Here is a 14,787-nt window from a genome sequence, read left to right as displayed (position 1 = left end):
ATCCATATTAGGAGCATATACATTGACGAGGGTTAGAGATGTGTTGTATATCTCTCCCGAGACAATGATATAACGACCATCTTTATCTGCTATAGTGGAATTATGAATAAAGGGTATGCCTTTCTTTATTATAATGGCTGCGCCTCTTGCTTTTGTGGAGAAGGACGTGTGATATATCTCTTTTACCCATTTAGCTTTCAGTCTATTATGACAATTGTTTTTTAAATGTGTCTCTTGCAAAAAGGTTATGTCTGAGTGTAATGATTTTAAGTGATTCAAAACCTTACCCCTCTTCACCGGGTTGTTTGCGCCACGTATATTCCAGCTTGTAAATGTCAGTCCCTTTTTAACATTCAATGCGTTCGTCATATGTAATAAGAAGGAAAGTTGGCATATGAGTGAGATGGGAAATCAAGTATCTATATGAATTATATTGAATGAAACTTGCTTCTATTGCTGCACAAGAATTGTAATTCCGCATATTCGTGAGCATAAACACAGTGAACAACAAATAAGTAAACAACATAAACTTAAATACCTTAGGCTAACCTAACGTAGCCGCAGGAGAACCGTTAGCGGGAAAAGCTAAATAAAATAAAATAATAATAAAAAAAAACTTCCCTGTATGAGTAACCTAACTTACTAAGACTGTTACTCCTTTTGGGGAAAGTCCCTCAAGCCAAAATATAAAGTCATGGCCATTTGTGACACAGGACAAAATATTTGTAGGTTCAATTTAAGAATAAGGAAATGAAAAAATAAGTAAAACCTGTATAGTAATCATACATTGTGAACAGTTTGTAAACTTGAGAATAAATTCTTATACATCTTAATGGATACCTCCAGAACGACGCTTAAGAAACGGTGGAGAAGCACTTCATAAAAGAAATAAGGATATTAACTTGAATAAACATTCGTAGCATATTGACAGTAAAAGTCTGATATAAAAGTCTCTCTCCACTTGCATTTCTTGTCATGTTATCTTACCACATTTTGTAAGGATCTCTGTCGAAGTAGGATATCTGACGTATTATCAGTCTTTTAACTTCTTCCAGTTGATCCCGATGGTGTTGCTGTGAGACGCGCAGCATACTCCTCGGCCTTCTGCGGGTCTGTAAAGGATGACTGGGAGCCGTTATGGGTCACTATGAATCTCGCTGGGTAAAGCAAGCCATATCTGACGCCGGGTTGATTGCGCAATAGTTGCCTGGCTCTGTTGAATTGCGCCCTTCGCTTTGCGACTGATGGAGGGTAGTCGGGGAAGATGCTTATGGGTTTACCTTGATATTGAAGGTTTCTCATAGCGGCAGCTTTGCGGAGGATGTCTTCCAGGACGTGATAGTAATGGAGACGTATTACGAATGGGCGCGGTGGGTCAGAGTGGCTCGGACGTTGGCGAAGGGTCCTGTGGGCTCTGTCAATAAGCGGGGCTTCGTCCAACGAGAGTACATCTTTCAACAAGTTGGCAATAAAATCCCTCGGTTTCGTCGCTTCCGAGCCCTCTCGTACACCTGTAATTCTGATATTGTTTCTACGGGATCTTCCTTCTAAATCTTCATTCTTTTGTTTAAGACTGACAACTTCGGCATTGAGATTAGCCACCTGTTGCTCAAGTTGGCTAATGCTATCAGAGTGTGCAGTGGCGGCCTCTTCTATGTCAGTGACTTTAGCTTGTAGCGTCTGGGATTTTGCTTCAAGATTAGTAATGGACACTTGGACGATGTTGTTAGTCGTAACAATCTCCGCTCTCAAATCGTTATACACACGCTCAATGCGTCTTTCCAAATTCTCACAGATGTCATCTTTTATCTTAGTCATTTCACTTCTGAGTGCTGTGATGGCAGCTAGTAGAGCTCGATTAGGAGGATCCTCCTCATCACCGCTGGACTCATTGGGCTGCGTGCCAGGCGAGGTCGGTGGTTGGTTGAGGCCTAGTTGAGTCGATTTCGGTTTCTTGGGTTTTTGTTTGCTCATGTTGAGATATCCAGTCGAACTTGAAGTCTTATTGTTTTAAAAGTAAATGCGCTCTGAAAGCATAGAATTTACATAGTTGTTGGCCCTTGAAAGTATTTTTAGCGGATTTGGCTAAGGGAGCTCTTAAAGACGCGTCTTACTCCGTCATCGCTCAGTGGCGCCCCATCTGAACAAATTCTTAAGCTCGAATGGATACTTTGACAATTTTCAATCTGGTTTCCGACCGCACCACAGCACAGAGACAGCACTCATAAAGATAATAAACGATATTCGCTTAAATACTGATTCAGGAAAATGATCAGTGCTGGTACTACTCGACCTCAGTGCTGCATTTGACACTGTCGATCATAACATACTTCTGGACAGGCTGGAAAACTGGGTGGGGCTTTCTGGGATAGTCCTAAAATGGTTCAGGTCATACTTAGATGGGAGAGGTTATTATGTTAGTATAGGAGACCATAAGTCTGAGTGGACATTCATGACATGCGGAGTACCTCAAGGCTCAATTCTTGCGCCACTCCTGTTCAACCTCTATATGCTCCCAATGAGCCAAATAATGAGAAATAACCAAATTGCTTACCACAGCTATGCAGACGACACACAGCTGTACTTAGCCCTATCGCCTAATGATTACAGCCCCATTGACTCCTTGTGCCGATGCATTGACGAAGTCAACAGTTGAATGTGTCAAAACTTTCTTCAATTAAACAAAGACAAAACGGAAGTTATTGCGTTTGGAAACAAAGATGAAGTTCTCAAGGTGAACGCATACCTTCACTCTAGGGGTCAAACAACTAAACATCAAGTCAGGAATCTTGGTGTGACACTAGAGTCAGACCTTAGTTTCAGTAGTCATGTCAAAGCAATAACTAAATCAGCATACTATCATCTGAAAAATATTGCAAGAATTAGATGCTTTGTTTCCAGACAAGACTTAGAGAAACTTGTGCATGCTTTCATCACCAGCAGGGTGGATTATTGTAATGGACTCCTCACTGGCCTTCCCAAAAAGACCATAAGACAGTTGCAGCTCATACAGAACGCTGCCGCTAGGATTCTGAGCAGAACCAGAAAATATGAACATATCACACCAGTCCTCAGGTCTTTACACTGGCTCCCAGTTAGATTTAGGATTGATTTTAAAGTATTATTACTGGTATATAAATCATTCAATGGCCTAGGACCTCAATACATTGCAGATATGCTCACTGAATATAAACCCAACAGATCACTCAGATCATTAGGATCATATCAGCTAGAAATACCAATGGTCACTCTAAGCTTGGCGAGTCTGCTTTTAGCTATTATGCCAGCCACAGCTGGAACCAGCTTCCAGAAGAGATCAGATGTGCTCCTACAGTGGTCACATTCAAATCCAGACTCAAAACACTTCTGTTTAGCTGTGCATTTACTGAATGAGCACTGTGCCGCTGTTCGTCCGACTGTTTGTATTGTACTGTATTTTATTTTATTTTTCTAAACTGTTTTAATTATTCTTATTTCTTTTAATTATTTTAATTTCTCCTATGTCAGCAGGGCATTTAGCCCGTAACTGTAAATGCCCACTCAGAAGGTGTAAAAGAAAGTGATAATGTGAAAGTGACGTGTATTAATGTGGGTTTGAAAGTAGAACAGTATTTAAATGATGATATTAAAGTTTTCGTCTGAGAAAGAATGTGAACGCAGTGCTAAAGAAAGTGAAAAGAACGTGTGAGTAAATGAGGGAGAAAAGAAAGTTAAAGGAAAGTTGATAGATGGAAGTTGTAAGAAGACTGAAGGTTAAAAGAAGGAAAGATTTAAGTCTTAAGGGAATCCTTTGAAGGAAAGATCTATAATAATATTCTTTTTTTATTTTTAAAAGTACTGTATTTTATTTTATTTTTCTGAACTGTTTTAATTATTCTTATTAGGGCCCGAGCACCGATGGTGAGAGGACCCTATTGTTTTTGCTCCGTTTATTATTATTCTTCTTCTTCTCCAAAGTGAATCGCTTTTTAGAGGGTCTAAACATGCTCGAAAACTCATGAAACTTTGCACACGCTTCAGAAGTGGTGAAAATTTACGTGTGATATGGTTTTCAAAATTGGGTGGGGCAAATTCGGTAATTTATTGCCCCCACATTTTGCCCCGGCTCTACGTTTCACGTCCAGGTATGAAATTTGGTACATACATGTAATGACCCAATACCTACAAAAAAGTCTCTTGGAGCATAGCCCTAAACACAACAGGAAGTGAGCTATTTTGAACTTCCTCCTGGATTTTGGGCATTTTTCAAAATTTCCTGATGTTGTACTTTAACGAACTCCTCCTACAGATTTGATCTGATCCTCTTCAAATTTGGTGAGTGTAATCTTAAGGCCTTTGCGACGTTAAATTGCGAAGATCTAGAGTTTTCGTCGAAGGGTGTGCCCTCGGCGGCCTGACAAATGTTCACCCAATTTCGGCCTTTTGGTGATATATGCATGATCAGATAAGTTCAATATTAATGTTGCTTGCAGTTCCGATGTTGCTAGGCAACCACAGACAGCCTGCAGTAACTCAGGCATACAATTTCCAATCTGCCCCAAACTTCACATGTTTGATAAGAGTCCTGTCCTGTACACATGACCATGCTCATTATGGTTATAGCAATAGCGCCACCTGCTGGTAGCAGGAAGTGTGGCAAATACAAAATGTGCTTGAAAAATCATGAAACTTTGCACACGCTTCAGAAGTGGTGAAAATTTACGTGTGACGTGGTTTTCAAAATTGGGTGGGGCAAAATGGCTTAATAATTGCCCCTACATTTTGCCCCGGCTCTACGTTTCACGTACAGGTATGAAATTTGGTACATACATGTAATGACCCAATACCTACAAAAAAGTATCTTGGAGCATAGCCCTAAACAAAACAGGAAGTCAGCTATTTTGAACTTCCTCTCAGATTTTGGGCAGTTATTCTTTAAGCGTTAAGCGTTAATTCGATAAGCGTTCTGTCCTGAACACATGACCATGCTCATATTCAGTTATAGTCATAGCGCCACCTGCTGGCAACAGAAAGTGACATGTTTAACACTGTTATGGACTCCTAATAACATATAAAAAAGTGCCAGCAAGTGCTAAACATGCTAACAACATACTAGAAGCATGCTAAAACATGCTAGCAAACTCTTAGCTAAGTGCTAAAGCATGCTATTATTGCAATTAAATAGGAATTTGCTGTAACTCAGGCATGGAATGTCCAATCTGCGACAAACTTCACACTTTTAATAAACGTTCTGTCCTGAACACATGACCATGCTCATATTCAGTTACAGTCATAGTGCCACCTGCCGGCAACAGGAAGTGACATGTTAAACACTGTTGTGGACATATAAAAACATATGAAAAAAGTGCCAACAAGTGCTAAACATGCTAACAACATACTAGAAACATGCTAAAACATGCTAGCAAACACTTAGCTAAGTGCTAAAGCATGCTATTGCTGCAATTAAATAGGAATTTGCTGTAACACAGGCATGGAATGTCCAATCTGCCCCAAACTTCACACGTTTGATAAGAGTCATGGCCTGAACACATCTACATGAGAATATTCAGTTATAGTAATAGCGCCACCTGCTGTCAACAGGAAGTGACATGTTTAACACTGTTGTGGTCTCCTAATAACATATAAAAAAGAGCCAGTAAGTGTTAAACAGGTTAGCAACATACTAGAAACATGCTAGCAAACACTTAGCTAAGTGCTAAAGCATGCTATTACTGCAATTAAATAGGAACTTGCTGTAACTCAGGCATGGAATGTCCTATCTGCCCCAAACTTCACACGTTTGATAAGAATCATGGCCTGAACACATGTCTATGCTCAAATTCAGTTATAGTAATAGCGCCACCTACTGGCAACAGGAAGTGACATGTTTAACACGTTGATGTTGTTCTAGCAACATGTTATAAATCCCATTGAGTTCTAAACATGCTAGAAACATATTAAAACATGCTAGCAATACTTAGCTAAGTGCGAAAGCATGCTAATTCAATGAAACAGGACTTTGTTGTTACTCAAGAAGGCAATGTACAATCTACCCCAAACTTCACACGTTTGATAAGAGTTATCTCTTGAACACATGTCCATGGTCATATTTAGTTATAGTCATAGCGCCACCTGCTGTCAACAGGAAGTGACATGTTTAACACTGTTATGGACTCCTAATAACATATAAAAAAAGTGCCAGCAAGTGTTAAACATGCTAACAACATACTAGAAACATGCTAGCAAACTCTTAGCTAAGTGCTAAAGCATGCTATTATTGCAATTAAATAGGAATTTGTGTCCAATGTCCAATCTGACCCAAACTTCACACTTTTGATAAGAGTCATGGCCTGAACACATCTACATGAGAATGTTCAGTTATAGTAATAGCGCCACCTACTGGCAACAGGAAGTGACATGTTTAACACGTTGATGCCGTTCTAGCAACATGTTAAAAATGCCATTGAGTTCTAAACATGTTAGAAACATGTTAAAACATGCTAACAATGCTTAGCTAAGTGCTAAAGAATGCTAATTCAATGAAACATGACTTTGTTGTTACTCAAGAAGGCAATGTCCAATTTGCACCAAACTTCACATGTTTGATAAGAGTTCTGTCCTGAACACACATCCATGCTCATATTCAATTATAGTCATAACGGCACCTAATGGCAACAGAAACTGACATGGTTAACACAGTAATGCAGTACTAACCACATAATTATTGTGTACTAAGCATGCTAGAAACATACTAAACATGCTAGCAACACTTAGCTGAGTCATGAAGCATAATATTATCACCATTATACAAAACATTTTGTAACTGACTTTGACATACTCTTACTATATATACCTCCTTAAATGTACATTGCCCAACCATGCTCTGTCTTCCTAAAGCCACCGAGTGTTGATGGCACGGGTGCGAGGGCCCTTTCATCGCTGCTTGCAGCTTTAATTTCTTTTTATTATTTTAATTTCTTCTATGTAAAGCACTTTGAATTGCCATTGTGTATTAAATGTGCTATATAAATAAACTTGCCATGCCTTGCCTTGCCTTGCCGTGTGTGTCTGTGTGTGTGTGTGTGTGTGTGTGTGTGTGTGTGTGTGTGTGTGTGTGTGTGTGTGTGTGTGTGTGTGTGTGTGTGTGTGTGTGTGTGTGTGTGTGTGTGTGTGTGTGTGTGTAAAGTCACATAGAAAGTTTCGTTATCTTTCTGGCTGAGAGAAAGGGGGTTTGGAATTCCTTGAGGCTCATGCACGTGTCTCTGGGGACTCTCCTAAGGTGCCATAAATGTCGAGAGAGAGCATTTGTTGCAGACTAGCTGGAGACGACGTGTGACTTGTATATGGGAATTCAGAGGCCAAAGCTTGGATTTTAAGAATGAATGTGCCTTTGTGTTCAGATTCAAGAGCCATGATTCATTCATTCAGAACCAAATGAAATTAATGATCTGCTCATCCACAACACACTGTTTCTTAAAAAAAAAAAAAAAAAATCACCAGATGGCTCCATTTATAAAATGAATTACCATCACACTGATGACCAAATTAGACGAGTATAAATAGGCTTGTTTGAGATGAGCAAAATCTGCGCAGAATCGATCGGCGGTGATCAGCGCGAGATGCATGCCGGTTAGAAATGTGTCCGAGTGCGGTCCGCCTTGCTCTGATGTCATGCTGACGTATGTCAAAAATCTCTCGCGAGCGCAAGGCGCACATGTCGGATTCTGCAGTCGAGCGCAGTTGCTCTCCACCGACTGCGCTGATCAAAAGCACGATGGGAAACGACTTGCTGACGACACAGCTTAATGTTCATTGGTTTAAACAACCGTGATGTATTGTTCTCTTTTAAAATGTTTGATTTTAAAACTCTGATATCATGTTTTATGTGTATACGTTATGTGTGAATATTCCCAAACTATCTAACAGTGCGATCTCTATGGGTTATGCAATGTAATTTTTATAAAAAAGAAAAGAAAAGAAAAAGAAAAAAACAACACATGTCTGTATTAAAGAAAAAAAGATTGATAAACATGTATTTGGAATGGAATTAAATAAGTAGGCTATTGGGTGTCTTGTTCATTATATTTATTTTCATATAAAAGCAACATAACTTAAATTCCATCCAGTTTATTAGCAACACTGTGCACGAGCGTGAATCCGGTGAATCCCGCGATATCCATCTTTGATCTCACAGGTGTCAGATCCACTACGAGAAGAGAGAACTGTCCGTCTTGCCTGCGCTTTTTTCACTCCTCCCCTCACTGCAGCCGCCTACTCTCGCGTACATTTCAGGCGAGGCAAGGCGCATCTCAAACAAGCCTATTATCAGTCAAAAGCATATTGTTAAAGTTGATTTGTAGTCAAGCTCTGGTAATAATGACTGTGTGTGTTTATCTGTTCCAGATTCAGGTGTGTCTTCAGGAGCTGTAGCAGGAATATGTGCTGTTGTTCTGCTGGTCGTGGCTGCAGCTGCTGCTGTGATTTACTATCGCCACTGGAAATCTACACAAGCAGGACAAGATGGCAAGTATTTTATACAGCTGATTTGACAGGATGGAAGTATGAGATTTATTGAACCAAAAAAAATCTTTAAAAATATGTGTATTTTTATTCAAATTAACTAAAGTAATTTGAGTTAATCTCGTTTGTTGTTGTTGTTTATACAGACGTCACGAGGCAGAACAATCCTGATGAGGTAAGATGTGCACTGAATCTGTCTGCAAAAAACAAAAAAACAAAAAAAAAAACAGATTTTACAACCGATACTGATTTGTGAGAACTGCAATTCTCACAAGTGTTCACACTGTCAGTTCAAATCCGATTATTTTCCGATTGGAATATGATTTAAATTATTGACTGTCCAGTATTGTAACTGGTCAGATCCAATTTGAGTGTCCTGTGGCGCGGTTTTTTTTTTTTTTTTTTTTTTTTTTTGGGAATAACTGCACTGGTTTCTATGGCAATGACATTGCATTGGTAGGCATGCAGCAAAAACAACAACTGCAACATGGAATGGTTGCAATTCAGATACAGACGCAGTAGTCCAGCGCAGCCGCTACATATTGTCAGTGGTAGCCTAAATACTGTCTATATGTGTATCTGCCGGGCTGGGCAACAGCATCTTCTAAGGCAGTGGCAGAACCCTAGGAGGGGCTGGAATGTGCGGCTTTATTCCATGCCCGTCGTCTCCGCGGGTTTTAGAAAATGTGCCCTACTAGCGTCAATTACGTCCCTTCACCTCCATTCACAAATCCTCTCTCCGTGGCCTCATAGTAAAGTGGGATAGTAAAGGGTCCAGTTAAATAAATAATAATATGAATTTATTGTGAATCACAAAAGTAAATAACAATAACGAATTGGGATTCGTTAGAAGGACTCACGGCCCAAACGAAAATGATATAACAATAAAGTAGAATTCATTTTAACAAAAATGAATAGAGAAATAAATCAATAAAGTTGTATTATCGTCAGAGAGACCCAAGGCCTAAAATAACAAACAAAGCCCAATCTAACGAAATTAAACAACAACGTAAATAACCTAACACAAAGAAAAGAAAAAGAACTACAATAAAGCTAACTACTCTCCTCAAAAACATAGGATAAATTAGTTCCAAACAAAAGGGGCAGGTCTCTCCTACATTACCACATTCGAAATAAAAAAAAAGCGCAAGCAAAGGAAACACGAAAATAATATTTTGATCTGGCAGCTGGCAGGAAGTCTGAGCCATTGCGACCGACCCGAAGCCGCAACAGTCCCCTCTGGGTGCTTCTCAATATCCCTCCTCATCTCCTGGCTCCTGAATATGGAAAAATGTAAAATTTTAACTATTCAGGACCATGACATGATTAATATGTATAATATCCCAATTAAAAATGAAGTCAGATACTTGGGTATTATAATTTCTAAAGATAAAAAGGTTAGAGAAACATCCAACATAGAAAATATCATTCAGAAAAATAGAACTATTCTTAACAGTTGGCTTCAAAGAGACTTATCTGTTTTTGGACGCATTTTACTTACTAAAACGCATAGCTTGTCAAGACTTACCTTCCCAGCCTACTCATTGGATATACCCGACAAATTAATTTAGAAGATCAATCAAGATAATTTCAATTTTATATGGAAAAATAAATATCATTATGTAAATAAAAGCGATACAGTGAAACCTGCCAAAGAAGGGGGGTTAAATGCCATTGACTTTGACCCAATGAATGGTACCATCAAATTAAAATGGTTACAAAATTTTATTATAAAATGTGATCATTTTTGGTTTGATTTCCTCTTCAAAATCTTCAAAATGTTTGGTGGCATACATTTCTTGTTAAGATATGACTTCAACATTTCCAAACTACCGATTAAGCTTTCAACTTTCCATCAACAGGTTCTCCAATACTGGAAACTCATATACAAACATAACTTTACTCCTCACCCGGTCCCAATATGGAATAACATAAGTATATTAATTAAGGGAAAATCTTTTTTCTACAGTGAATGGATGGAAAAGGGTGTCTGGTCGATTTTTCATTTATTAGATAAATGTGGTAACTTCTTAACATATGATGTTTTCACCCGGAAATACAGTTTGATGTGCACTGAGAGGCAATTTAAAACTGTAATTCAGGCAATCCCACAAGCTCTGATCACTTTAGTAAAAGGCATGTTAACATACTCTGTGGTTATTCCTCGAGAGCCCACGTTAATCATAGATGCATATAATTTCTTAGATAAAAATAAATGTAATAATACATTTTTTAGAAATGTTCTCACTTCGATCTGCTACCCTTCACCATTCAAGAGAAAACATACTGTATCTTCCAGAAATTTACCAGCAATTGTTTAGTGAAGATAAGAACCAGTTACCTTTCTTTTCCTATTTCACCGAAGGTAAAAGAAGTTCACTTCAAAGTGATGAATGAGATTTATCCATGTAACAACTTCTTGCATCAAAGATTTAATATGGATGTGAATGTTTGTACTTTCTGTAATTCTGACATTGAAACCGCAGAACATCTCTTCTTCTCTTTTAATGTAACCCAGACCTTCTGGGATGCTTTCCAGTACTGGATCATGTACGATACACAAAATATCCCAATTTTAACATATGAATATGTTAAATTTGGTCTTCAAATGGAGAACAGAACAACTGAGTTTGGAGTGAATAATTTCTTAAAACATCCCCTGTCTTTAATGCCTTTCTAAATGATATAATTCTGTATAAACAATCCCTGGAATGTTGTAAAAAAAAAAAAAAAAAAAAAGCCCAAAATTTTCATGAATACTTATGCAAACTCATTCCTTAGTGTCTACTGCTGAGTCTCTTGGTCTCTTTTCCCTTTATTTATTTATTTATTTATTTTTATTTTTGTTTTGTTGTTTTGTTTTTGGAAAATGTATCTATGTTTGGTACTCCATGTTCAATTCATGTTATAAGATTGACTGAATATGATTACAATGTGCCTTGTTGTATGTTTGATGAATCTTTAATAAAAAAATAAAATAAAAAAATAAAAAAAAGTTTTTAAAAGGACCGCCAGGCGCCAGCTGATCATTCAATTACCGCTGTCAGGCGGCAGCACTGTTAGCAAATCAGCAATGATCTGAAACTCAAGCATACACAGATATTAGGCTATAAAGACACAAGGAAAAATAAACATAATGCCTGGTTCAGATTACACGATTTTAGCCCGATTTTGGCACGATCCGTTTGACGTAGGGTGTCGTGGGGATTCGTAAACGACAACGGTGTCGGGACGCAAGATTCGATCGTTTCATCTCGTATAGTGTGTCATATGGCGCGTACTCCGTGCCTAAATCAAACATCCGAACGACCGACCGACCGACCGACCGATTGAATGTCTATCCGAACGTCTTGAACTTTCAAACGGGTGACCCACGTGACGACCTGACGTGACGTCGGCGTCTTGAAATTTGCAGCTTTTTAACCATACAAGTATACAAGCTGATGTGTAAAGACTATAAATGGACATGATAGGCAATAAATATTGTACCCCAAAAACAACTTTCCTGAATCCTGTGCTTGTGGGGCTATGTGTTTTACTTTCAAAAAGCAGAAATACTGCCTATATAGGCTACAGACATTCGATAGTCTTGACCAGTATAATCATTTTAACTAGTTTTTATTGTTCATTTTATTGCCCATGCAATGTACAATGTTCCCACAGTCCATAAAAAACACTCAAAATAAATGTAGTCTATTATTTATTTTTTTTACTTTTTGATCCAGAAGGTTTTCATATTAGATTTATATATTTGGACTGAATGATCTAATGAATGCTCTGTAGTGTTTATGACATTGAGCTGTGTGTATGATCTGAAAGCATTGTTTGATTTTGAGCACAGATAAAATTCTTTATTTTGACAAGCGTCAGATGTTCTCTGAATGTAGTTTGAAGATTTGGTTTTGTGTTTAAGGTTTTGAGAAAGTGGGTGATGGTTCCAAGAAATGTATTTTAGCAATTCAGGAAAACTGTATAGATTAAACATGCATTATTTTTGTATACATAATACCAAACAAATAAAGTAATAAAAAGTAAATCTAATCAAGCATGATTTTTTGTTTCAAGAACTTAGAGATCTCAACACTTACTCAATCTTAATAAAATTACTAAATTATCATAATCTTTAACAAATAAACATCATAAATGTTCAAGTGGAAAGGTTTATTAAAAACATATGTATAATAGTTCTAATATTACATTTAGACAAGATCAGCTGAATATACTTTACTTTGTAGGCACTAAATAGGCCTACAGATGTTATACCTAAAACAATACTTAACCATTTCCTGCACTTCCCTGAATAAGCCTATTCTAGTGCTGTAGGCTATTCTAAGTGATGAACTGAACAAGTTACCACCTGTAGGCTATATCATGACTTTCTGTGTATTTCTTCTGGAATGTTTCTATATACAGTATATATATATATATATATATATATATATATATATATAAATATATAAATGCATAAAAAAATACTAAATGCATTAAAATGCAAGCATGCAATGCAATGCCTATTTTTTTTCCCAAGTAGTGCAATTCAACAGGCTTTTTATTTCAAAAACTTTGTTTCAGCAGTGACTTCCAGCATGTTTTCTAAAACAACGTCTGACATGTTTACGCTTTATGTGGTGTGCGAAAGTGACATAAACCACGCGAAATCCGATCAGAGCAGTCAGACTGAAACAGATTTTCAGAAATGTAATTTGGATAGGATTTCAAATCCGTGTATCATTCGTTCAGTCGTTTTTTTATTTAATATTGAAAGTAGAAAAATGAGAAAACACTTCCTTTTTCGATTTTCATTTTTTCCAAAACAACGAAAAACAAGAATTCAGCTTGAGTTTTCGTTTTTCGTTCTGATGTAGAAAAATGTATAAACAGCTGGAATATTCGAATTTTACACGTGGGTGGGAATGAAACGCCCCTTTCATTTGATTTGTCAGCCGAAGATCAAACTGTCCCGTCATCAGTTCTTCCTCAGTTCTGCACTGCAGAATAAGAGTCCTCGCGTTGTGATTCTTAACGCGTTTATTGCAACTACATTTCATCTTTTTTTTTTCATCAAATAACCAGACTAACATGGCTCGACACAACCCGTACTGGGAAAAACACTAGACAGGGCTTTCTTCTGTGTAGACCAGGAGTTCTCAAGTGCCAGGGGTTTGCTATTTCCGAATTGTAAAGTCACGTTTTTTTTTATCATGAACCACACTGTGTTTTATTCTTAAGTGACTATATAATGCATTTTACTTCAAATAATCTAAATGTTGACTTTGAAAAGTAGGTGCGTCAGAAGGCTATTCACTCTATTTTGGTTCATTTTTGGTGTGCGCCAGAAAGATGTTCAAGGAGACTGAGACGCGCTAAAGCAGCGCATCATATTGTTTTCTTTATTTTCCAAAGGCATGACATTTTGTAGTCATTTTGAATGTACACAAATAAAAATATAAATGTTACTGTTTCGAATGACAGAGTATTAAACGACAGAATATTATTATTTCCCCTGCTGAGCAACAAATCCAAGTGATGGCGCCGGCGCATCGCTCGCTCACACAGCATCTCTAGGCTATTATCAGTTCACTTCTGGCATGGCTAACATCGCAGCCTGTTCATTATTAAAATAAAACACAGTCAACCAAACATATAAAAAGTTATTCTGCTTAATTGAATTGGTCTGTTGTACAATATAAAGGCTGTGCCGCACAGTAGGCTACTTGCTGTTATTCCAAACTCATTTCCCTTGCTGTGAAGATGCTGATTTAGCCTACGTGAATTGGGACTCGACTTAAGTATAAAGCCTTCTTTACATTACTAGTTAGCATCCAAATGTTACATTGCAAATATGGAAACTTTGGACCGAATGAGAGATGCGCGAAACCAACGTCGGTAGTTTCAGTTTCGATTCAAATAAATTCGTTTAGGCTTGGCGTTTAAAATTGGCTAAATGTTGTTTATAATAAAGGACAAAATAGGCTATTTTTATAAGCTATTAGACTATATTTTTATTATACGTGGCTACTTATTTTTCATTCTTGTTGTTTTCTGAATAGGCCTACCATTCATTTAAGGATTTGACGTAGGCTACAGTAAGGGAAAGTCAAATACGCATAGACATAGCCTATATGTTATTAATAGTGTTTATAATGTTAATGTTGCATTTTATTTACAGATCTTTTACACTATTTCTGAATAGGCTAATAATAAAATGCGTTTGTTTCCCTCTCAACATGACCCGGTGCGCTGCGATACAAGCGCACATCTTTGAGATATAAATTAATACATTTTAAT

At 37.6% G+C, this 14,787-nt stretch overlaps 1 protein-coding gene across 4 annotated transcripts in view; it reads left to right on the top strand.

Annotated features, from left to right (window-relative positions):
* The window catches only part of LOC311295205 (cell adhesion molecule CEACAM3-like), a 53,011-nt gene that overhangs the window by 29,876 nt on the left and 8,348 nt on the right, over window positions 1-14,787 (top strand). For 2 of the 4 annotated variants that reach the window (XM_084416440.1, XM_084416441.1), the window contains 3 exons: window positions 8,383-8,502; window positions 8,646-8,674; window positions 10,362-12,231. In XM_084416440.1, the coding sequence (XP_084272566.1) occupies window positions 8,383-8,502; window positions 8,646-8,674; window positions 10,362-10,820 (608 nt within the window). In that variant the 3' untranslated portion in view covers window positions 10,821-12,231. Of the gene's footprint in view, window positions 1-8,382; window positions 8,503-8,645; window positions 8,675-10,361; window positions 12,232-14,787 lie in introns of those variants that run through there. The other 2 variants (XM_084416442.1, XM_084416443.1) reach the window with 1 other exon arrangement.

The sequence above is a fragment of the Rutilus rutilus genome, assembly GCF_951802725.1.
Source record: "Rutilus rutilus genome assembly, chromosome: 8".
NCBI classification, from domain to species: domain Eukaryota; kingdom Metazoa; phylum Chordata; class Actinopteri; order Cypriniformes; family Leuciscidae; genus Rutilus; species Rutilus rutilus.
Note: the sequence above shows the minus strand (reverse complement) of the source record. Positions and strands in the feature narration are given on the sequence as shown.